The 26623-nt window shown below is 32.0% G+C and overlaps 1 protein-coding gene across 1 annotated transcript in view; it reads left to right on the top strand.

Annotated features, from left to right (window-relative positions):
* The window catches only part of LOC129988805 (acetylcholine receptor subunit alpha-like), a 75788-nt gene extending 50140 nt beyond the window's left edge, over window positions 1-25648 (top strand). The window contains exons 5-6 of the mRNA XM_056097112.1: window positions 20853-21704; window positions 23040-25648. Of these exons, the coding sequence (XP_055953087.1) occupies window positions 20853-21704; window positions 23040-23195 (1008 nt within the window). The 3' untranslated portion in view covers window positions 23196-25648. The remainder of the gene's footprint in view (window positions 1-20852; window positions 21705-23039) is intronic.
* The last annotated feature ends 975 nt before the right edge of the window (window positions 25649-26623 follow it).

The following is a 26623-nucleotide window of genomic DNA, read 5'->3' as shown; positions in this document are numbered from 1 at the left end:
AATTCTTGTAAAAACTTGAATAGCAACCCACGTAATTTTTTGAAAAGATTATTTGTTTTTGTTTTTTTCACGTAAGGTATTTGTAATTATTAATTACATCGTCTAACAGAAAAAAAGAAAATTAACAAGAAATGCTCACTTTAAAAAAAATATATCTTCACTAATTATTTCTTTTCTTTCCTAATATCTTTTAAAGGAAAGCATAGCAATTGTCCAAATATTCGACGTCCAGATTCGAAGGAATCTCGAGTTAAGAAGAATTAGATTAGAAGAAGGAAGCTCGAGGTTAGGAAATTCGTAGGAATCTTCTAGTTTTAAAAAATTCAGGTTACAGAAATAAATTTTTCCGAAGCTGTGTTAGTCCCCAGACATGCGCGCAATTAACTATATAGAAATATGGAATCTCAGTTTTTTTTCCTCCTAAATGCAGATTTCTGCCAAAAAACTGATATCATTTCATCTTGGATCGAATCGGAAGTGATGCACATTCCGGAGTATTCGCTGCATGACAGGGGCCACAGTTTGGAAGCTGAGGGGAGGACATTCATTTGTTATGAATTTAATTTTGCTATTGATAGTCTCAGATTCATTTCTAATGTTTAAATTTCGAGTATAATCATTTAACGGGAAGATATTCTTAATTTTCAACACCGAGCTCTTTAAACTGAGTCAATGTACATTCATTCCCTAGGTTAGTTTTCAAGTAAATGCTGAATATTCTAAATGCTTCCTGAAAAGTCTAAGGAATCCTGCCGAAAAAAATATTTTTATGGAAAAAAATCACACGCGTGGATTTCTAATAAAATCCGCATATTATATCAAAAATTAATTTGAGTGATGATTTTTTAAATTCTCGGATTTGTTAAACATTTTATTTTGAGTTAAATGTTTTTAAATAAAAATTCAGATTTAGACAATAGAGTTATTAACATGTTTAAATATTTAATTTTTCGTTTTCTATCTCCGATAGACGAAAACAGTTGATTGAAATTCATTGACGAAGGCATCATTCTGGCAATGCAGCTCATTTGGATTTCGATAAGAGATTTCAAGTTTCACCAAAAAGCGCATCAGCAAATAAAATGAATGATAACAAGAAACAAATATTCGCAACCGAAAGCGTTCTCCTTCGAAATGCTGAAGAATCTCCTGGAGTAATATCAAACGACATAATCACGAATACATTATAAAATGTTCTACAGAAAAATAATACTCCAAAAGTGACAGTCCAACAAAATTTTTTGCCATGAAATGAATAATTTTACCGAAAAAAGAGAAATAAAAGATATTTCAACAGCAACAAAAAAAAAAGTCACACAGAATGTGACAGTTTTATCTATAGGTGTAATATCTGCAAATAATCGTTTTCAAAAATTAAAAAAGAAGCATATTTTTTAATAGAATTCATTTTCCATTTTTAGTGAGGGATATTTAGAATAAGAAAGAAACGGAATATGCGTGTGATAAATCTAATTTAACCAGATTATTAAAATGATTTATTTTCTAACCACATAGATTCAGACTTCACTGATCTTCTGAGTTGCACCAAGCTTCTCAGGGTCTAATTTTTATCTCTTATGGAAGCTGCATTATGAAATCATCTAATCAAATGTCTAAGCTGAATGTTTGCTCCGTTAAATTTCAATAAAATCGCCATTTGAAGTTATATGAGTTCTGAATGTTCTTCTATCTTCTATTATAGAGGTTGGTCTATTCAAGTACTAGTCATGATTTAAAAAAGAATATTTAAAATCTTCTGAAAAATTGGAGCCTTTTTCTTAATTAGGGAGAAAATAATAAAACTGTAATTTAATGATAATCATCTCTTGTTTATCTACCAAAATTTTTATCACATATTTTTCTATTGGAAAGGTGTTTCTGATTTTTCAAAATTTTAGGAGTGCGTGACTTCAAGAAAGATAACTTTTGCAGACTAAAATGAAGATGTAAACGAATAAGTTTTAATACTGTCTGGGAAAGACTGCGGAAGAGGCGACATTCTTTCTCAGTAAAGGGAGACATGCGGCGAGTAATGAGGGGAAGAAACCTATACTCTAAATGAGGCAAATTTAAATGCGCATTTCCGATGAGGAGAGTTGGGGGGGGGGGAAGGAAGGATAAGACGAAACAGCAGGCAGGAAGAGAAGAAAATAAATCACTCTAGTGGATGAAAGCAGCGAAGTGACAGAAAAAAATCTCAAAAAATTCTAATTTTTATTCCTGCCAACCGTCTAACTTTTTCATCGCGAATAGTACTGCATGATGGAACGGCCAGCTAAGCATTGGAGACGAGTTCGTGGAAAAGAGTAGAAAGAATTTTTCTTCTCATATGATCTGGAATCCTCTAGCTTCTGGTATATTTACACAGTATGGGGAGATATGTGAACCGATTCGATTTCAGGTCTTCCTTTTCCCAGGTCAACTCAAAAATTATACATATATCAATAATTAGGATAAAAGACAACATAAAACAGTTCATTCATGTAACTAATAAATTTCATTTTTTTTTTCATTATTTAGTTTACATGGTTCAAAATATATAATCGCGGGGGGGGGGGAGAATGAACTACCCAACTTTATTCTTACATCATACATCGTACAATCGTAAAAAAAGATATCATTCTAAAGAAGTTTAGATAATCTTAAAGATTTTGAATTAAAAATTTGATAAGGGACAAAACATATAATGAAATAAGATCAAAGTTTAAAATTTCCAATTAAATTTCCATTTTCTCATCAGAAGTTATAAACTATAAGCTAATAAAATTTTTAATTTTTAATATTAAAAATTAACAATATCAATAAATTATATTAAGAAAATCAATAAATTATACTAATAAATTTATTGTTTTTTTTTAAGAACTCCATACTTCTAACACAAATCTCAAATTCCATTAAGTAATCTGCCATAATTCTAACCCTTATAATATTATATACAATCGAAAATGGATTCAAAAATGTTCAGGCATCAAAATATTATTAGATAAGACATTTAGTATTATTATTTTGGATGCAAAATATATCTTGCATTTATTGCCTGTACATGTTAAAACGATGAATTTGATTTCAATAATTGACAAAGTGCTAATTAATATTTGAGTTTATTACTACTTTTGTATGTATTAAATTACACATTTTTTTAACTTAATATTTAAATGAAGGGTATAGAAAGTATTCATATAAAACAATAAATTTCGATTTTTTTACGAATTAAAGATTGGTTCTTATACTGTCTTGAAAAGAGTTTCAACTTTTGACGAATAAATGTAAAAATTAAGCCAATATCTATTCTCAAATTTTTAAGAATAGTATCTTGGTTTGGTAAATTACATTTAGCTATGTTATTTCGATTTATAACACTTTTTGTCGATCTTATGACTCCATTTAATATAGCTTGTTGACAGTGCAACATTTTTTCCAAGCCTATTTAATTAAATTTGCTATGATGTGTTTAACCTTTCTTGGCATTTTTTTTTGTGAAATAAATCAGAATGATATAATTCATACCCTAAAATAATGGGAAAAATATATTCTGGTATAAATATATTATATAAAATAATTTTAAAAAAATAGTATGACTGAAATATCCATCATCATGCGAATTTACATGTTGAGCTCAGTACAAAATCTTCAATGTTCTCTCTCTTCTAAATTTTACCACTCATTATCGCTTTTATTAGCAAAAACATCTCAGATTAGTTATAAAAAAATATTCAAGAAATCGTAGGTTTCTTTCAACCACAACAAACAGCGGAATAATAAGTTCAAACCCCTATAATGATTGTGACTTTTTTTTTCTTTTTTTTTTTTACAGCTACGTTCTTTATTATGCAATAGTCGTGAAAAAAGTTGCGAGCAATAACCAATTTACAGTACAGCTGATTTGAGTACATTTTTTCATTAACTAAATTGTATGATGGAAACCTCCATCATCATGCAAAAAAAGGCTTAAGATTTGAAAATCAGTTTTTCTTTTAATTATGTTTTAAAGAAACCAGTTGTTTTATTTTGAGTCCTGCTATTATCAGCTACATCACAAACAGCATTCCTAATAAGAGTTTTTACAAATTGTTCTTTTACGTTTCGGTATTTGAAAAAAAAAACCGTTTTCACTATTTCCATAGATGGAATGGCTCCCTCTACAAAGGGAATGCCCTTCATTACCGTCTTACACATCGCCCGAACTATCCGATTCTGTGTTGATCAAATCACTAGAGTCGGTATCGTTGAATTTTATATCGCAAAGTCATCTGAAATTGGAAAGAACTCTTCCCTTTCGTTAGAATTTTTATTCTCAAGTTCATGATCTCTGATCTCTAAAAATTCGCCTTTTACAAAAGAATTTGAAATACATTTATTCCAACTTTCTCTCACGCTGAAAAAATCCTGCGAAGGGCTTCTGGTACGTTTCTTCCCTCCAGATCCTGCACTTAGAAGAGTATTTTTCAGAAGTTGGTTCCGATAATGCAGTTGAAACGATCATCTAATCCGGAAATCACGAGGCTGAGACTTGCTTGCGCAGTTGTCTTGGAAAAAATTTCAATCTCATTTAAATTTGCAATACGGCTTGTGCAATGATCTGTGAGCTCATTTATCTGTTCAGTTTGTGAAAGTAGTTTTCAAAAATTGTTCTGATTATTCAAGATTTTTTTGTTTGAGGCCTATTCAGTAGAAAATTTTTAAAATTATTTTTTTTTATTTTGAATTTTTTAACAAATAGTGTTCATTTTTCATCCCCGTTTAAATTGATAATAGTAAAGAAATCATCGCATTTTCAATAGTTTCCCACTGTAGCAATTTTCATTTTTTACCGCAAAAGTCCTATCAGGACGAAGTTTATAAAACAATTTTCGACATAGTAAACATGTCTTTACAAGACTATTGTTGCATCAAGGACGGTAGTTTTTTCCATTCATTCTTGAACTTTCTCGGAATCGACTGCAGCAGACTCGCCACTAACTTGAAGGATAAATTTTGCCTCTTTTTAAACTGTCTATTTGAAACTGAGAATCTTTGAACTAGTTTAGAAGAAATTTCTATTGCTTCCTTTCTCAAAAAGAGAAGATTTATAAGAATGCTTACAAACTTCTTTGAACGATTGAAACTAGAAATTTTCCAATTCCTCAAACGATTTCTTTTATTGGTCAATTTTTCTATTTTTTTCGAATGTTACTTCACAACATCTGATTGTTTTAATCTCGTTTGCTAAGTTGAATGTGGAATTCCAATTAATTTAACAAAATCAGTTTTACTGCCATTGCTTAAGCTTCGACTTTTTGAAATAAAGAAAATCATCTACTTTTAGATGCTATATTTCAGTGTCCAGAGTTAATGAAAAGACTCGAAAGAATGTCAAGATCGCAATTACAGCAACTAAATATCACGGTGCAGATAAACCAGGATTCTAAGAATTTACATTTTTTTTTTTTATATAATCAAGAGAATATGAAGTAGTCTTCTTATTTTTAACACAATATCACAAACTAGGGGGTTGGGCAGTAATCCAAAATACTCTTTTGCAACTGTTGTCAAGAAAAAATTTCTTTCCATCGTTTTCTTTCATTCATTGCCTACGATTTAAAGAAATTTGAATTAAATTCTTCCCACTGAATAAACGTTAAATGAGGGTAATATTTTTAACATTAAATCCGGGATTTTTCTTTAACTGTAGAAGTATAAGAAATCATTTGGAACCAATGAAGAATGACGTTATAAACGGAAAAATATTAAATGCGGGAAATGTTAAATCAATGTCTTATTATACTTACAAAGTATACTCTGAAACTGTTCGTCAATGGCATTTCAGTGTTCCAGAAAAACGTCTTTCATAAGTTGCAATCAACCACAGAAAAAAAAATTGGATTTTTTAAAATCTTGCTATTGCAAGGTTCCGAAAGAAAATCTTGAGTTAGGAAGCATTGTGATATCTGCTGACGAGGGCATATTCAGGCACGATGGAAGTCAAATGCGATGGCGGAAATCTCAAGCAAGACACACAAAAGGGATTCCATGATGGTTTGGGAATGCAGGGCTGTTAACAGTACTGGAAAATCACACCTAATAAGCACAACATTAAATTAGTATGCACATTTGAATATAACAAAAACACATTTTTCATTGGTTTGGTGACTTTGATCTATTTTAAAATTAGGCGTTTCAGCCATGAGCGAAATGAAGACACAAGCAATAAATCTCATGAGGCGATAGATTTTGAAAAGCAACACCGACTACCATAGGAAATAAACCGAATTGAACGGATGGACAATTTATTAAATAGGAGAATGTCCAAAAAAAACTTTTAGTTTGACGGAATTGCTAAATTAGCTATTTGCAAAATAAATAAATATTTAAATAATAGAAATGACAAAGAAAAAACTGTGAAATATACTGAACTATCTGCATTCAAAAGAGCTAATGAATGGAAATTAGAGTGGATGGCATGTTACTGAAATTTACATAATATCAAAATAAAACTATACGTAAGCTTTTGTTGAAAGGCCCAAGACTGAAGTTTGACTTTTTCAAGCATTTGAAAAATGCAGAACATCTCATTTTTTATGACTTTTTATATTTCATTTTGTTCAATTATTATATCTCAAATAAATAAATATTGATAAATGAACTCACTTTTCTTTTTCTTTTCAAATTTTTCAATCGCGTCCATACTTACATGGTAAATATATATCTACAGAGCTTTCATAAAAATCTTATTCATATGATTGAAAAAGTGTTCTCTTCGAAATGATGGATCGTTCTGCAGCATTTCTTCAACTTTCCTGATGTAAGAAATTTTTCTTTTCTACGGGTTGCAACAAAATTTTCTCCACTCTCTTTTCGTAAACTTACGAAAGTTTAAACATTTCATCCTTTTCAGTACGACAAATCTGTCATTAATATATTACCAACTCTATGAGTAGCAAATAATTATCAATTACTTTCAATAAAAATCAAAAATGATTTCACTCTTAATACAAAAAAAAGTATTATTTAAAAAAAAAACATTCCAATGTTTGTCAACTAAAAGCAGCCCCCCAAATTTCTCCAATCAATTCCCCAGCATCGAACCACATCCAGAGTGAAACTCAAAAGGTGCAAGAGGATCGATGCCGCCAAATACAGATTATAAAACAGAAGCATCAGTGAGTATTGAACGAAGATGCAGGATGGACTGGAATCAGAGAATTGTGTATTCTTACCCCCCTTAGCATACAATGATGAGTCTGAGTCACCCATCGAATTTTTCATTTTAAATCTGCAATAAAGTGAAAATATTAAGTAATTCAAAATACAAAAATCAATTAAAAATGCTTTAATATCACCATAAATTATTTTATATTACCATAGAAATTAAAGTAATCAAAAATATCCTCAGCAGGATGTGCTATCTAATCAGGAAATTTAGCAGTAAGTCGTAGTTTAAGGGCTTAATAGACTTACGTTATTTGCCGGTTTCCTCAAATCAGGCAAATGGCGTAAATACGGAAATGAGAACATTTCATTGTTTACGCAGTTTAAAAGTCCAAGTTAGGATCGATACTTTCAAAAACTGAAAGCGAGAACGCCACTAATGATCGACAAAATCCATTCAATGATGAATAAAACAATATTCACTTGATATTATAAACATGATACTTGCGTATTTTTTTTTACGTAGATACTACAATCGGCTGAATTTTGAAAAATATTAAGAGAATTTTCTCGATTTATACCCTTAATATCTTTTTCGCTCAAACGAGTTTTAATTTAAGTTATAACTGTTATTCTAAATTAATTTTTTTAAGGATTCTAAAAACACTGTTTGCAATAAAAAAGTTTTGAAAAATCAATTCAGTATTCAAATGTAAATGATGACGTTACTTAAATAATTTAACTAAGGATTTATAGGCCTTACACGGCTTTAATAAAAGTAGTAATTGTTGCATCTTCAGAGAAGAAATTCGTTTCTCTATAATAATTTTATTAAAATAATTTAAAGATAAAAATTGGGGTATTTTATTGTGATTCGCAGATTGGAAAGGTAATCTAAGATGGATTGTTTAAATCAATGACACCATTATTTTTAACTTGATAATATCCCAGATATCAGTTCTAATCACTAGCAGTCCCGATATATTTTAATTCGAGCGTGCCATAAAGAATAATAAAAGGACATTAAAAATGTCAAATGTTGGCTCAAATCAAATTTCAAGCTGCGGAGTTTTTTTTCCTCATAAAGGATGAAACAATGGTAAAGTTGCTTAAATGCTATACTTGGATGCTTTATTATTCATTTAGTATTGATACAAAATTTAGAGCGCCAAATGACTCTTCCACGATATTTGATTAAAGAAATTGAAATCTGATTCCTTCCGATGAGCATTGTCACAATTTATTAATAGCATTTTTTTAAAATTTTAAAATGCATTTTATAAACTTAGTTTTAAAGATGAATAAACCACAAAAAATTATCAATTTTTTTAATTAAAAATGATTTGGTTATCATTGTAAATAAAAACATGTTTTGGTAATCTAATCTTTTCGGACAATTCGAATTAGTTTTTTGGACCCGTTCATCCGACGATGCGTACGCTCCAACCCTCTCTACTTTGAGAATTTCTACTTTGAGAAACCAGTTGAGTAAACCTGAAAGGAATTCTGTATTCCATGCAGTTTCGATTCCTTTCAAGAGGGTCTCAAAAAGCAAGCCCATCCACTTTTAATTGAACAACCTGGAATCAAAACAGCATTATTTGAACCTGTTATTCATTCTGCAAATCCTTGTACTCAAGATGGTCACGCAGAGTGTAGAAGCTCCAGTGTCTTTTGTGATTCCGAAGCCTTTTTTTTTAAAAAATGCACTGAGCATGAGAACAAGAAATTATCCCTCTCTGTTGTTTTAATTAAAGAATTCATTCCATATTGTTCCGTCGATTCTTCTTTGAAACACTCGTCCTTTTTGACAGGATTATAATTTCTATGAGTGAATTCTAGATTATTAGTTTAAATAAAGTATTAATTTGAGACAGGAACCAACTCCACTGTGAAGGAGTTGAATTTCGAGATAAATTCACATTAAAATTTCCATTTCTGCCTCTTTCGGGGGGGGGGAGAAAAACTAATTATTCTGCTGGAGGTTGATTGAGTGAAGCGTTTCGGAAATCTTGGGGAACGAAAGAATTCCGTCTGCAACAGATTCCGTGGAATTCAGAATGTTCTGCTGAAGAGAAAATTATTCAGACTTGATAAATGATTCTTCTATGATCGATGGGGCTCAGCATCGAGTGAGGCGCGTGCTTGCAATGTTTGCATGCGATTGCTTGGGGGAGGCTCGAATTCGTGACAAAGAGCCAGCGCCGCTTTGAGACTCCAAACATATTATTATCATTTTGATTATTAATACTTTATACAAAACTGACCAGATACAAAAAAATATTGTCTGGTGGAAGAATCGTAGAGTTTCTCACATCATTCGATTCATTTTGCATTTGCGTTTAGCTGAGAAACTTCAGTTTGAGAACTGAGGATTCATTTGTAATCTTTTTTTCCTTTACAGATTGCAATTAAATTTTGATCCACATAAATAATTTTTATGTGAAAACCACATATAAAAATATTTTTGTCTAGTTTGTGATACTTTTAAATTATCGAGTGCACAAACATAGGGACATTCAGATATACATACTTTCTTTAGTCCAAAATTTGAGCGTAAAATCAGAACGTATAAAATGCTGTCTAAATATTCATAGCGTCTTTGCACTGCCTTATTCAAATGCAAATTCATAAGCTAACAGACAAATATTGCGTTGACATATTTGTCTAAAATTTGATAGAAAATGACAGTTTTGTTCTTAAGAGAATATATGAAATTTTTATGTCAAAATCCTTTCTTTTTAGAATCATGGGCAGGCAGCCAGGCCAAAATAATTACCAAATTGTTAGGGAAGTCTAAAACGTGAAGATACATCTAAGTTTCGGAATCAGATTCTCTCTCTTTGTGTTTGAAAATCGAATACTATTGTTAAAATTAAGTTCCAACATCTTTTAACTTGTTGTTTTGCTTAATTACTATTTATTCATTACCTCATAATTATTTGTTATTTTTTGCTATTAACTAATTTGCCGCTTTTGGCCCTTTTCTTTTTTTTTTTTTACTATTCCAGATTGAATTAGGAATCCAATCGCTAAGTCTACTCTGAAAAGTACTTAAACGTGGGACACTTGAAACGGCCCAATTTTACTCTTCACAAAAAAAAAAACTAAATCGTAACCGCGAAAAGACCCAAACAGCCTAGCAGACGTCAACACTGCGTTCGACTGCCTTCAGGAAAAGGAGAAGGGGGCAAAATGATCAGAAGGTCACGCTTTTCGATGGCGGAGGAGGCTGGGAGGAGGCAAACGTGATTTCGCCGCATTAGGTGTGAGAGGTGGCCAATAAAATCAGTGCTCCCTCTTTTCCCTCGGCGCTTAATCACTCATAAAGATCTGGCAACCACTTCCCGCGATTGGATTTCCTAATCGTGAGATCACGTGGCCTCTGGTTCGGTTTGAGTCGGGACGATCTTCTGCGAAAAGAAAACTAAGAATGAATTTACAGGATGGGCTTTTATTTAACTTAATTCATGTACAGAGAGAAAATGTGTTAGTGGAATGGTTAACTTTTCGAGCGATTTTCTCAAATAAAACTGTTTTTTTCCTCTCCCACTCTTTAGGACGAAAAGTGCAGTGAAGGAAGTGGAAACTTTCACATCCGGATGAATCTCCATGTCTCAGATATCCATGAATCCTTTAAAAAATGATTTAGAATTGTGGAAGGTAGAGAAATCTCGTCTGAAATGAAACAGAAACCTATAATTTTGATGTAAAAACCATGCACCAAATTTCATCCTTCTTTCCGTTTTTGAGCTATCTTACGCGGAGACAGACAGACCGCAAGACGGATACAATTCCAAAATTGTATTTTACAGTTCTCGAAGAGGGGGGGGGGCTCTAAACAGTGGAAATACATTAACCGTACGGCAGGCAGGACAGATTGCTAAGGAAACTATAGGAAACTAAGTAGACTATGACATTAATAACCATAATTCTGAGAACAAAGATCACTCGAGATTTCTTTTTCTTTTTTTGCGTTTTTTTTTTTTTTTTTAGAGAATGTAATTGTAAGCTTTCATTGAATTATTAAGGTCTTGTACACCGTTTATAAAAATTAAAATAAAATATTATTTAAATTGTGGAATATTAATATAATAAGATTTTCAGTTCATTATCATTTTTAAATTGTTATTCAAAAAAGGGTTTTTTTAAAAATATAAAATGGATGCAGGCAAGTTATATTTCTAAAAAAAATATTTTATAAATAAAAAAATCAATTCTATAGTTAAATAGTTTTGTATTTTATATGCAACATACTGTAATCAATTTTTTTGAAAGTAAACCGCAATTATATGCTTTGTTGGAACAACTGGAAACAATTCGCTGCTCATTTAGAGATTGAATGGAAACAAATGGAGAATGATCTAATTTTGAAAGTGAAAAAGAGAGGAACGAGGACCTGCAGACCTACTTACATTACCTAACCACTGGGAGGGGCATCTCAGATTTGGAGAAACTTCTGGTATGGTTCGCCGTCTGATGGATACAAAGATGGTGTAGGATGGCTACCTACTACCAATGGCTGGACGTTCCTTCGAAGAGAGGGCTTGCATCGTGTATAGAGATGGTCTTCAGGACACAACCGTACTTTTTGTCTGTGCTGAAGTGGTGTCTGCCGTTCCGATTTGCCTGTATGATTTTGGGCGGATAGGATTACTTAAAGAGGCCTAAAGTGCTTACTCCGGCGCTGCTACCGATTAAGTTTTTTTTTTTTTTTTTTTTTTCTGATTACAACACTTTTCCTTTTGCTAATTCGAATACGAGATGGAAAAAAGAATCATATTTACCTTATAAAGAATCGAACCATTACCAAAAGGAAACAAAGCACTATCAAAAGAAAAAATGACATAAAAATGCAATAATATTTTTTGATAGTTGCAAAACGAATATTAATACAGCGCATTCCACCATTTTTTTATCAATTAATAAAAATAAATGATTGCGAGGCCAGTCACTAGACATGATAAATGTAAGCCATAAAAAAGTAATGTAAAGAAGGAAATGAAATTCCATCTTATTAATATTCCGGTAATGAAAAAGAGTCTTGTTCTTCAACAAGAAAATTATTTTTTTTTATTGCAACATTTTTCATTTTATTTTTCCTTCGTTCTTTTGTATGTATTCATCGGATTCTATTTTTGATATTCTACGATTTTTTTCTAGCTCCAAATAAATAAAAAAAAAAAAAAACATTCTAAAGACAATTAAACTAAGAAAAGGGCAATTTGTTTGCAAACATTTCTTGCAGCTCTCTATTTCTTAGAAAAGAATGCGATTCATTATTACAATTGCCTCACTTACTAGAAGAGAAACAGATGCGCTTTTCAAATCGATTTCCTCGGCAGTCATTTACGTTATTACAAAGGATTGTTTTGTACGTTATGTATTTGGGAATGAAATGCTAATGCGCACACTACTTCCATGATGTTAAAAAAAGCTCATTCAGATTCAAATGAGCTGTTGTAGGAATCGTGTATTTGATGTTTAAAAAATTCAAGCGATTTTTTTAAGTCATCTGCTATTTATAAAAACAGCTAATGAATAGTATAAAAATGAATTATTATTCAACATTATGGGTGATTCATTCCTTCATAAGAATGAATCAAATAATAAGATAATTCCTAATGTTAAGAATGAATCAAATGATAATTCTTAATGTTAATTAATGTTAAATGATAATTCATAATATTAAGAATTAAGCAAATGATAATGTATAATAATAACTCGTAAATAAAGTATATAGAAAGCATTGTAGTCGTCAAAAAATTCGAATGCGAAATGTCGACAGATTTCCACGTTTCAGATCAGTTTGAAAAATACATTTTTGGCATTATGTCTATTTGCCTGTGACAAAATTCAAAAGCGCATCGGGTGAGATGGAGGATATTTGGTATGAAGTCTTTACCCCAAATTTGCAGATTTCTATCAAGTTTTGTGCAAGGTCTGTCCAGAGAAAGTCTGTCTCTCCTGCTCTTCGAACATGAGTTAAGACGATAATTACAGAACAAAGAGAGCTAGATGTGGTATACATGTTGAGCATCCATAGTGTAGGCACCTATCGAATGTTGAACCAAATCCAAAAAGGGGTGATCGTCTGTCAGTCGGAAGCTTCAGAAACAAGTAAAGGCGATCATTCAAAAACGCAGTGGCTTAAATATATCAAATTTGATATGCGATTTTGTGACTGTAAGTGTAGCTTTGTGTCCATTTTTGTTTCAATCGGTTGAGAAAATTGCGTTTAAAACTCAAATTCTATTTTCAATACTCTTAACCGCGTGTCAGGAATTAATCAACAAAAAAACCTGTCAAAGGTCTCACGATAGACTCAGGGAAAAGTTTAAATTCAAACCAAAGGTTAATAGTTTTTAATTATTGTACTTCAGTGCCATGCATGGCGTTGTCCGGAATAACCCCTTTGTTAGAGAGTATTCGAGAAAATTTTGGTGGGTTTACCATCACTCTTGCTGGTTTTAAGAAGGTTTCTACAAAGGATTAAAAAACAAACAAACAAACACGTAAAAAAAACAAAAAAACTGCAGAATTCTACATTCAACCTTCATGTTATTAACTCGGTATGGCGTTTTTCGTGCTTACTTCTGTTATATTTGATGACAGGCCATCCATCCTTCAGTTGTTAGATTTGTTCCAAATTCAAATCTACAATTTGAATCACAGACCAAATGCCATCGATGTCATTCGTCGCGTTTCTGAGTTACAATGTGCCCAAACACGCAGACTGACAAACTTATAGCGGATTTTGACGAAAATCAGAATTTTTCCTATCTTAATGTAAAGAAAGCTTGTTAAATTTTATTCGTCTAGCTTATTTCGTTTTCGAATTATGTTGAGAGACAGACAAATATATTTCCGGATATATTTTTTCCCGGACCGAGGAAGGCAATTTTTTTAGGGGGAGGGGAATCATCAAAATTTTAAGATCGCTTACGTTTTCTTTTTATACCTCTTTTACGAGAAAAAAAGAGGTGCTGTTATAAATTAAAGAAAAGACAACCCAATTTGCTTCAACTCACCTCCGAAGAGATAAAAAATGGACTTTTCTGGATTTGTAAAAATATTTTCTAATTTGCACTGACTTCTTCAAGCTCCATTTTGAGAATTTGATTTACTGTATGATGATGATAATGGCAGTATTCTATTTAAGAATAGCAGAGCTCAGTCAATGGATTCACTTAATTAAATTTTGATTCCTTACTAACATCATCAGGTAGTGTATCTGAGAATAAAATTGATTTCAAGATTAAATAGAAAAAAAAATTAAATCGATTAAAAACATTTTTATGTTTTAGAACACTAACAAAAATGTTTTATAAAAATTTTCACTGGGTTGTGTGTGAATCGCTTCTCCTAAAAGTGAATGATAACTGCATTCTGCTATTGTCTCTAGCATGAAAAATATAAGCAAAAAAAGGTGGAGGAAATGAAAGAATATGGCAGATTCCCAGGACTTATTCCTTACTTCTGCCCGTCATTTCTCCTTTCTTTTTCAAATATTTTGGAATTTCCTCTCCACTTCATCGGATATGCGCATTTAAATTTATCTCATTTGGAATTTCTTCCTTTATTACTGCTGCAAGTTTCTTTGATTGAAGCGTCTCCGCGTTTCACTCTAAATGAAACTTCTCCAACCGAGTCGCTTCTTAAACTCTCGTTCCTTTCACGAGATTTTATTTTAAACTTTCTTACTCACTGGAAAACTGAAATTGGATTCGCAAAATTAAAATGTTTACGAAATTAATTTTTTTTCTTTGGATTGAGAACAAACTAAATAATGTGAAAAGAGAATGTGATTTCATTCTTTTGAAGACACGAAAGAATAAGCATAATCAAGATACGTTTTAAATATATTTTTAATAGAGATGTTTTCAAACATTATCGTTGCTTCTTTATTGACGGCTTGATTTCTGTGTTAGCAGAATTGTTCGTATCTCGTTATAACTGTTGGGCCAACAAACGATTGGGATTTCGCGACCTCCGTTCAATTAACCTTCTAATGTCTGAATGGGTCATGAAACTAAGTTGCTGCTCCACGAGTTTCTGTGGATGAGAGACTCGATGAACCGAATGGTTTTTAATTCTTTAGCTAAAGAATTAAGGAAATGTAGAAGAAAAATCCTATATTTCTAAAGAATTCATCTTCTATGTAGAGAACGATTAAAAAATCTTGAGCAAAATGTGAAGATGGTGTGAGACAGTAGAGCACATTAAATCCAAGCTATTTCACCAAATCAGAGATGAAAAAATACAGGTGAGAAACTGCAAGGGGCCACATAATACTTAACATGCCGAGGAAAAAAATTTGCAAAAAAAAAAAAAAAAAAAAGACAAAATTATTGCACCTATTAACATTATCGAATTCTCAATGATCCTTCCAGCTACCGCAATTCGGACAACTGCAGATTCCACACAAGATTCTGGAGATTTTATGATTCATACATTATTTTGTTTCCTCCGACCTATTAGATGAATTGCGAAGCTGTTTGGATTGATGTTGGTAACTTGCTCTCTACGCTTTTTGAATCACAGTATTTACAAAATTAAATCGGGAAGTTTCGCCAATTTTCTTGATATAAGTAAAAAAAAAAATACTTTATGCTCTATGGAATATCAAATAGATCATATTTTTGGTTTTGTATAATGTATATTTCTATGGTATTAATCTAAAAATGGAGAGGGGGGCGAAAAGATGTTTTTTACTGTTTTGCTCAATGAAAAAGCGTGTTTCTATTTTTTTTTTATTTCAATTGATTTTTATAATTTATAATTCAATATGATAATTATCATAAAATTTTCTGAAAAGTTTTCTTCAACTTCATCACCAGAGGGGACTACATGCATGAAATCAAAATTCCATTAAATCAATCAATTAACTTATTATTAAGTTCTGACCTTACTAAAATTTTCTACAGCAATGGGAACACACAGTCGTATATAGTTTTATTGCCCCGATACATCAAGAAAAAAAGCGAAAATCGGTTACAAAAAAAAAGTTATGGCAAAGCTGCGAATTCTCTGTTTTACAAAAGAAAAAGTAAAAGAGAGAGAGAGAGAGAGAGAGAGAGAGAGAGAGAGAAACAATGGTTTCCAACAATGCTTCAGAAAAATTATCAAAAAAAAAAAATACAGTGGAAATTTCTACCGGACCTCCTCTCTAATTCCAGCCGGAGTGACAAATGACTGGGAATGCATCATTAGGACTTGTCACCGGAGAATCCGACAATCTATGCTTTACTATCGGATTTCGGAACCTGGTGAATTTATTCCTCATCATCCCGGATTCATTTGAATGCTCTTTCTTCGAAAAAAAAAAGACTATTAATTGTTTCGTCAAGAAAGCGACTTAGAACTTCAAATGATTCAAAAAATGCTTAGGATTCTTAGTATTAATGAAGAAATTTAATATGCAGCAGACATGAATGGAAATTAGAAGTTTTAGGAGTGATTTTTACAGTTAACGTGAAAAATATTCATGCCTGATAAATCATTTTTTAATGGCGGATTTAGTACGCTCAAAAAGATTCGAATCATTCTGGTCTTTTCTTTTATCAATTGCTGCGAAAACGGAATAATCGCCCAGATTTATTGATTGATTCTTTGAATACAGTTCGTAAAAACAGTTTTTTTTTTTTTTTTTTTTTAACACAGTTGTCTAAAAATATTAGAAAACATATATTTTATTTTAATTATTTTCTACTTTCAGTGTACTTTTATTAATTCGACTTGTTTCACATTTCTCAAGATGGAATTTTGCATTCAATTTTCAACTCACTTCTTCATGTGCGAGAATTCTGAAAGTTTGCCCACTTTTGTATTGTCAATAAGAATACCCTAATTTAACAATTTTAGATCGCCATTTATTTAGTTAAATTTTGATTCCATACGATTGATACTGTCTAGTAGTGAATTTCAGAAATAAATTTTCGAACTATAATATTAAAAATAATTAAACTTTAGATTAAAAAGTTATAAAATAATTTTAAATAAAGCCAGTTTCTAAAAAAAAGTAAATAATTAAAATAAAAACTGCTTTTATGAAACTTACTATCATTTATTCTTTTTGTAATTTTTAATATACATCGCAGGAGCTTAAAAATGCGAACTCGAGCTGTCACGTTCACACAGAGATAGATATAATTCTAAAATAGTGTATTTGGATGCATTGAGATCTGAAAGTTTAATTTAGTTTCAACTTTTAATTTTAGTTTCAAGTATTTATTCTTTTTTTATTTAGTTTTAGTTTCCAAATATGAAAGTTGATTTTTTTTTTTACTATTGCGTTCTTTTTTTTTTTTGTGCGCTTCGCTTCAACTCCATCTGATGCAGAAAATCTAGATGAGTCCAAGATCTAATCCTCTACCGAGAAGACAGAGCAAATCCTCCATCTCATTCAGAAATCCGGCACTAAAGCACAGATTGCCGGATTCTCCATCCTAACTGTGATATCCAGCCATTTGTCATGGCACTTATTTATTGTCTTCTTCGCCTGGGGTCGACTGGAGTGTGTGTGGGAGGAGGGGGGGACTGGTGACGCAGTCTTGAAACATTTCTGGTTGTAGTTGCTGGAAGATTCCTTCCCCTCTCCCTTGGAGATCGCCTCTTTATTATTACTTTCTTGTCGTATTGTCCTGCATCGCTGTTTTCTTTGTCGTTTCTTTATCTTCGCGAGAAAAAAGAATTCTTTTTTCTTCTCCTTTATTTATGATAGCCTTCCTGAAGAACAGATAGCCTTCCTCTCTTGTTCATAGTCTAAAACGTGCCAGATATGTAAAAGGAAAGGGAAAAAAAGAATTTGTTTTATTACTTTCCCTGTTCCTGTCCTGTAGCATCTCCTTCCTATAAGTTTTTTTTTTTTTTTTTTTTTTTCAATTTCAATTTTATTTTTTTCTTTCTTTTCCATTTTTTACAACTCCCTCTGATTCTTCTTTCGTTGACTATGCGCATTTGAAATTAGACAATTTAGAAGCAAGCTCCCCCCCCCCTCCCTCGCTTTTTCGTTTGATTGAAGCGATTGAAGTCACAATTGACTGAAGTGATTTATTGAAACCCCACGGATTTTAAACAAGAGATGGCTGAAATGGACATTTTCAAAACAACTTTTGACTTCATTTCACGAGTTTTTTCAAACTCTTATGCCATTTTAAGGTATTACGTTTTGGCTTTGACTATTATTTTTGTTTCTTGAAATGAGTCGTTTAGATTTATTAAAATTCTGAATAAATCCCCACAAAATTGTATCTTATTTATTGCAATATATGACCTAAATTTTAAATGAATTATTTTATTACAATTCCCTTTATTAGGATTTCTTATTAAATTGTAGAAATTATGAACAAGCTTTTTCAGCTTGCCTACAATTTCTCTCATGTCAGATTTATAGTGAGTACCGGATCCATTACAAATCATATATTATAAAGAATGGAGGATCATCTCACTGTACTTCTTTCTAATTTATTTTACCCTTTTTTTTTTTTCCACCGGTGTTTTTTATTTTCCTCCATTTTAATACTTTACTCCCACATTTTCGTTCTCGCTTATCAGAATACGCATTCACATTTAGTTCTTTAGAATTTTAATTTTTGCTTCATCTCAGGAAAGGAATTGGTTTTGCTTAGAAAAAAGATTTACTAAAACTTTCATTTATTAATGGCCCTTTATTTGCAATTAAATTTAAAGATTTCGTAGAAGAAACATTGAATTACATTTATGGAACTCCCACACCTTCCGAAGCATCTTCAATTTAGATTTTGAAAGCTTCTTCTCTATTTAAATTCGGAGCATAGAAATCGCTGTGGAATGGTAAAACCACCATTTAAGCAGAATTTTTTTCCTACTCTTCCAGCAATATTTGGGAGACTTTTCCGCAGATTTTTCATGTAGGTAACAGCTAACTGAATTGTAGATGACATAGAAGTAACTGAAACTAAAAATAATTTTCAAAGGTACGCTATTATTAGTGCTAAAAGATAAAATCCTATAGTTTTAGTCATTCATTTATAATATTTTACCGAGCGCATATAAAATTTTTCCCATTCAGAGTTACAGATTGGGAGTATATGAAGGTTTTATACTCAATAAGTGCGTCAGTTGCATGCGTTGTACCACTGGATTTCCCGATAATGACCCTCTAGTGGCTTCCATTGAACTCATTTTATATTAGTTGTTGACCGTTTTTATTCCTTTTCTTTAGTAAATTATCATCACAAAAAATCATTAAATTCGCAAAATTTCACACTTTCCAAAATGAATAAATTTAGCTGCAGGAAGCTATGAATAAGAATCTAATATGTAAATAATGTATAAAAGAATTTAATAAACAACTTGTACTCCAATTCCTGGTAAGTGCTACTCTTGTGGAATGAAAATCTAATCTGATTTTTTGATTAACTTATAAGTAAGCTCTAAAAATAAGAGTAGCATATTGCCATTGGGAACATATAAATGTACACAATTTTAGAACTGTAGCACATTGGCATGAGATTGAAAAAAGCGATAAATAGTCCCTATTTTGTAAACACGAAATAAGTTACGCTAAATAAGTGCAGATTAGATGTCAGATGTAAATTGTAAACGTCAGTTTTTAATTTGACAGGAGGTAATAGACATTATTGGCCGGAATAGGTTGTTACTGCATTCTTTTTATTCATATCATTTCCTATTATATAATAAATTATTCGAAATGCATGTAAAATACACGTTTTTATTACAATATAAAAACTTGTCCCTCATTACGCCTCGATGAAGATTGTCTGGCGTAACTGAGAACTCTATCCTACTTCAAGGAGAAATGACAGAAATGAAAATTGAATCTCACTTGTAATCGTTATATCCTACAAATCCAAGAATGGCGTAAAATATCAATTTACTTTGCAAATAACCGATGTAGGTAATGAATAACTATACTTAACATTTTTTGGGCTTAATTTTTTTTTTTTTTTTTTTTTTTTTTTTTTTTGAAATTCGGTTACAATTAATGTAAACAAACTTTATAAAAAAAGAATCGTATTTTTCTAAAACGTTTTTAAGAAGTCACATACTCCCTAATTCCTTATTGGTGTAACCCCCATTCCCATTTACTCTCAATGATCGTTCCTGACTCTACTAATAATTCCATTTGTATAAAATCAATTAAAAAAATTCTTTATTTATTGTGATGAAATAATGTTTATTTTATCAAGCTCGATGTCAATGCTTTTGAAAATTATAGATGGATTTCATTCATTCAGACTTCATTCTAATAATATATTGGTTTTTTTAAAGTATAATTCTTATACTACTTTTTTAAACGCTTTAATATCTTTTGAAAATCGCTGATGATTGTTGCTGCTTATTCTATTTAAAAAGATAGCGAACTCATTCAATTTGATTTATCACATTATTATGTTGACTCGAATGAAATGAATTTTTTCAATAGTTATTAATTCAATTGCTTCGTAATTCATTTTATCAACTGACTTATTACGCTTATGCATTGGACGCACGCTTCCTATATTTGCTTAATTTAACTGCGCAATATAAGAGCTAAAAGAATTGTAATCTTCGCTCAGATATTTTTCTAAAATTAAATTAACATGTATTCAAGGAATCATTACTTTTTTTTTTTTACTTTAGTAGCTGAAAGACCTAATTTATTCATAGTTCATAAAATTACTGCACAATTCTCTTTAGACATCGAGTGAACGAACATTTTTTTCTTTTTCTTTTTCTAGGTTGATCTTCGACATGTGAAACAAGAGGAAGGTTCTACCCTTGTCCCCCAGGGAATTGATATGAGCGAATTCTACAAAAGCGTCGAATGGGACATCCTCTTGGTTCCGGCTAAGTATAACGAGGAATATTACGATTGCTGCGTCGAACCTTACCCGGACATCACTTTCAACATCACCATGAGGCGGAAGACGCTCTTCTACACGGTCAACCTTATCATCCCCTGCGTCGGCATCTCTTTTCTCACCGTTCTGGTCTTTTACTTACCTTCGGACAGTGGCGAGAAGGTGACCCTCTGCATATCCATCTTGGTGTCCCTCACTGTGTTCTTCTTGTTGCTTGCAGAGATCATCCCACCCACATCTCTGGCGGTGCCACTGCTCGGAAAATATTTGCTTTTTACCATGATTCTAGTGACATTATCCATATCCGTGACTGTGGGAGTCTTGAATGTCCATTTCAGATCCCCGTCGACCCATCAAATGTCCCCGTGGGTTCGAAGGGTGTTTATACACATCATGCCAAGATTGCTTTTAATGCGCAGACCCATGTATGCATCGGACGACGAACTGGCGGATCCGTCGAAGTTTTCTGTCAGAAGTTGCAATGGAGTCGAATTGAGAAGACAAAGGGATGAGGGAAACAGACCACCTGTTGTGGTTCCTCCCTTGGATAATCTGCATGTGAGTTATGATCATAATGGTGGGGCGGAAGAAGTTGGGATGGAAGCGGAATCGATAGTGATGGGAAATGGAGGCCCTCGTCATAAGCAGTATGCCCCAGAAACACAGAAAGCGATTGAAAGCATTTTGTTCATAGCAGAACATATTAGAAAAGAAGACGAAGAGGAAAGTGTAAGTATTATCTGACTGTTGCTTTTAGTGCCTTTCTACAATTGTTAATAAATGAGTCTACATTGCATTTTAACTGACATAAATAATGCAGAAACACGGGAAAGTCTAGATACATTTGATAAAATATTTCGTGAAAGTTTAAACAGTTTCACCGTCGTAATTTTAAAGAATTGTCCAGAATCTGTCAAATAATGCATCTATAATGCTTCTTTACTGATAATTTTTATTCATTTCTCCGTTTTCCTTTTTATAAAATTCTATCTGAATTCAAGGGTGAAATTGCCATAGACATGCACTATGTAAGAAAGCGCATTGAACAGTTTCTACACATTTGCAAATGACTTACTATTACAGACATTGTGTTTTCTGTTGAAGAGCAGCTATTGCATTGAACGCACGCAATAAACACCAAAGCCTCTGTTATCATTCATCGCTTCTGCGTGTGGTCTGAAAATCAGGGTTCGGTAAAAAATAAAAAATAGAAGAGTTTCCAAAACACTGGAAATAAATTTGATGTCCTTCATCAGTTACATTTAGAGTTCAGATATTTTGAAATGGGCTCAATCTTTTACACTGGCCCTCTATAAATGCAAAGCAATCGTGTTTTTGTTGTGACTAATCCCAGATGGTTTAGAAAAGGTAGGTCATCTCCATAATTTGAAAAGTTAAAAAAATTTATAGAATACAATCGGTATCTTTAGAACGTCGTCTAGATCATATTTACACCAATGATATTCCAGGAAGAGCTTCCAACCAGTAGGAAAGGGAACTGAAAACAATGTTTCATTCCAAAGACATAGAGTATTAGAGGAAGAGGGTTGACTTAGTCCCAAGTGCCTACTCCATTTAGCTGGACAAATAAGTAGAATGCGCTTTGCCCCTTGAGTTATCTTACTAGGAGTTCCACACTCCCCATTCCACCCAGGAACATCCATCCGTCACAATGAGGCCACAGAGCAGAGCTTTGGAGAGTTACGGTAACTGTAATGGTAAAAGTGTAAAACCATAAAAAGCCAATCCAAAGAAGCCTAAGGATCTGTGAGCAGTATTGCAATATATTAGAGCAAGGCCCAATAACGCAAGATGACATAAATATTCTACAGCAATGCGCAAGACCGCAATACGCTTTAATACCTAAATTGTCTATTAATTGTTCAGATTAATCTAATTTCGATTTAGTAAAAACAGCAACAGGTGATAGTAAAATAGTGAGAAAATTATTTCATTATTCTATAATATTTATCATGGATGATTATAAATGATAATGTAAAACCTAATCAACTTTTTAGCTCTCTAATACTAGTGTGTTTCTATCAAACTTATTTTTTCCCCCAGGTTATCGAAGACTGGAAATACGTCGCCATGGTGCTCGACAGACTTTTTCTATGGATTTTTACTATAGCGTCTCTCGTAGGAACATGCGGCATTTTATTGCAGGCACCTTCTTTGTATGACGACAGGATACCTATCGAGGGATTCCACGTTGCATGATTTTGTATTTAATAGTTATTTGATGCTGTTTAATCTAACTAATAATTCTTGTTTCACTCCCCCTTTTTGTGCCCCGTCGGCCCTTTCTTGGCAGCTACGCCATGTTCACTATATGTAAGCATATATGGACATGTAGATACGTAGAAGAATAGACAAAAATGGTATTGTACAATTCGCAACACTGGTGAAAGCGCGCATTCATTTCGTTGGTTCTTGCACTTTCTGCAATCGAAGAATTCGATTGATTTTCACGCTTGAAAGTAACGTTCTTGTGATTTTGCAAAATTATTTATTAAGACAACAAAAGGTATTATTTTAGTAGGCAAATCGTATGGCGCTAGTATTTGTTTCATATGCAGGGCGATTTTTTATAGCAACGACGACGTGAAAGTATACAGAAAGAACGTATGCTATATATATTGCTATATTATGTTTTTCGACAGTTTGTTGTCGAAAAATACCGACAACGTACTGTTCAAAGTAATATATATGGCAGTGACTATTAATTTTTCGTTACAAATAAATGCTGATTAATATGCAAATTTAAATATCTTCAGGATGAAAGCATTTGTGTCTGATGTTTTCAAAATAGACAAAACTGCAAATAGTGCTAAAAATAATAAATGGAACAATGAGAACAAATATACCGTCTCGCGGAACGTTGATTTGTATAAGATATAAATAAAACTCTTGATTTGCACCTAATTCATGCAATGTTCCGGATATATTTCCTTTATTTTAAGATGGTGGTGAAGGCTCAATGATTCTGATGGGCCTGAAATCAAACGCCACACGAAAAGTTCGCACATATTTTTCTTACTTTACAAGAGCAAATGGTAATCAAGATATAATTTTCCCTCACAATGCCATATTATTTTACTTTCGCGATACTACTTAAGAGGTGAGTGGGTGTTCATACATGCACTCACGCACACTAATGGTTGATAAGTCTATATAGGTATCAACCATTAGTAGCTAGTATCAGATTGCAAACTTTCGATCTGTATAGAATTTATTTAAAACTGAGATACACCAGAAAGCAATGCATTGCTCATTTATGGGCAAGACTAATATAATACGGAATACTAATATTTCCACTCGATCAATATTTGCCGTATCATTCGGAAATCACGAATGGCACACCACTTGCTGCCGATGTATCAGAAAAATCAGCCACATTATCAGATTTCCTTATTAGAAAATTGTTGCACATGATTTTAATAAAAAAATCACACTAAAGCTAACAATTTCCACATACTCGTTTTCACATATCATTCTTGTAGTACAGATTTTAATATTGCATTACTCACTACTCTATTAACAACACTGTGACTAAAAACGTAATCACTACGCCATCCACACGTCTAATCAAAATTCTTCTGCTTGGTACCAGAAGGAATGGTTCAGATCATTTTTGTCACGAATAGATCCGACAGCTTTCATGGGGTACCAACTTGGTGATAGCATGGTGTTGAAATTTTTGAGAAATTTATGCATGTTAAGGACTCAGTTTAAACAAAAAGTCATCCAAAGAACTAATGAGTACTGATACTTGTGCATTGCTGCGTAAAATTATTGTTTCGGAATAAATCTAGTTCCAGCTCAGGGAAGTAATCTAATTTTTGGCAATGCACTTCCCTCGGATTATTTTGATGCGCCTGAGTGTAACGGTGCTTCTTTGTTAAATGAAACACTGCTCCCAATTCCGAGACTATCTGCAATGAAGGGAATTATTCACATACCGTTTGCTCTTGAAAGGTTTAGCGATCGCACCGGTGGATTTGTTCGCTAATGTTTGAGGTCGGCTGCAGAGTTGTTAGCAAACGTATTTGGCAGTATACTCGTCGTTAGCAAGCATGTTTTTCACAAAATTGCCCTGTATATTTCTTAAAATAACAGCAAAAGTAAAGCAGAAAAGCTCACGACGTCTTCCACACAGGTATTTTAATCAAAAGTGTATACTTAGAAATGCCTTTTTTTAACAGAGCATTTCCAAACACTTCTAGTTTAAAATGAAGTTCACGATTAGGTTTAATATTCACTTGTGGTGCTCTTGCATCTAACAGGGCGTTGCTATTTAAAAGATCCTAAGGCGTAATGCAAAACATTTGCATGGACCTGGTAAAATATAAATTTAAATTTATTAGAGATTATGACCGAACAGTCCATATACAGCGAAACTTGACTCATTCGCATTTTCCTCTAATCCTTAGAATTTCCTCATAATATATAACCAAAATGTCAGCATTCATTGGACTGCATTTCGGTTTGGTGCGATCTAAATTCGAAATGCAAACTAAAGATATTTCGGAATTATTTTCGTTAGTAGAATGCTTCCGAATCTTAAGTTCTCAAAGATGACAGTCAATTTTTAAGTTCTTTACTGGGTGGAAATGTATGGAATAAAAAAAAATGCTGAAATAACCTTTTCTTCCAAAAAAGTTTGGACACATTTCGTGCCATTTGTATTATTTATTTTAAAATCAGTCTTTATAATCAAAGCACTGTATACTGTTACTTTATTGCAATGATCATTTTTAAAAATAATAATTTCAATAATTATGATACTTGATTGTCTCAGTTATAAGGATTATTACTTTATTCATTGAAATGGCATATTGTCTATTATTAATTATGCATAATATGTGGGAACTATTAAATAGTAAAACAAATTTAACCTGTCCTTTTTAGCTTAAAATCTGTTCATTCAATTTTTCAATGAACGAATTTTTGATATAGTTCCGTTCGTTTTAATGAATCAAGTTTTCCTATATTAAGTTTGGCGCAGTAGGACCAAAAATGGCCCTTGTGCCAAAAAAAAAAAAAAAAAAAAAAACCCTAAATCAACCAACCAACCTATATTAAGTTCCTTCATGCTTGAATTTTCAATAAATAACAAATATATCTTTAATAAAAAAGAAAATTGTATGAAATTGTTTGTTCGTAGCTATTAGTTATTGAAAGCTGTTTATTACAGTTCATATAATTTAACTTTATGAATATTTATTGCTCTTTTTCTACTTGTGGTATATTTTTAAATTTGCCGTTTATATTATCTTTTAATTAAATAACTTAAAATGAATGTTATTTGAAAAGTTTATATATCAATTAAAAAACAATTGCTAATATGTTTTTGACAAAAATCGGGTGTCTGACATTTTTAATAGCGATAATATTACAAAGAATAATTAATTCAAGAATGTTAAGTAAATATACAGTGTTTCAAAAACGTATTGGGACACACTACAAGTTCACAGATTTTTATCATAATATTTTATTTAAATATACAAATGAAACCAAAACAACGAATTGAATATAATTTTGATATATACAAATCATAATAATTTAAACAAAACTCTCAAATTAATGTAGTTATAGTTATTATTAAACTCTCCACACTCCATTCAAAAAATAAAACAAGAAAACGT

Source organism: Argiope bruennichi, chromosome 1 (assembly GCF_947563725.1).
Source record: "Argiope bruennichi chromosome 1, qqArgBrue1.1, whole genome shotgun sequence".
Classification (NCBI taxonomy): Eukaryota; Metazoa; Arthropoda; class Arachnida; order Araneae; family Araneidae; genus Argiope; species Argiope bruennichi.
This window is presented reverse-complemented; position numbering and strand designations above follow the sequence as displayed.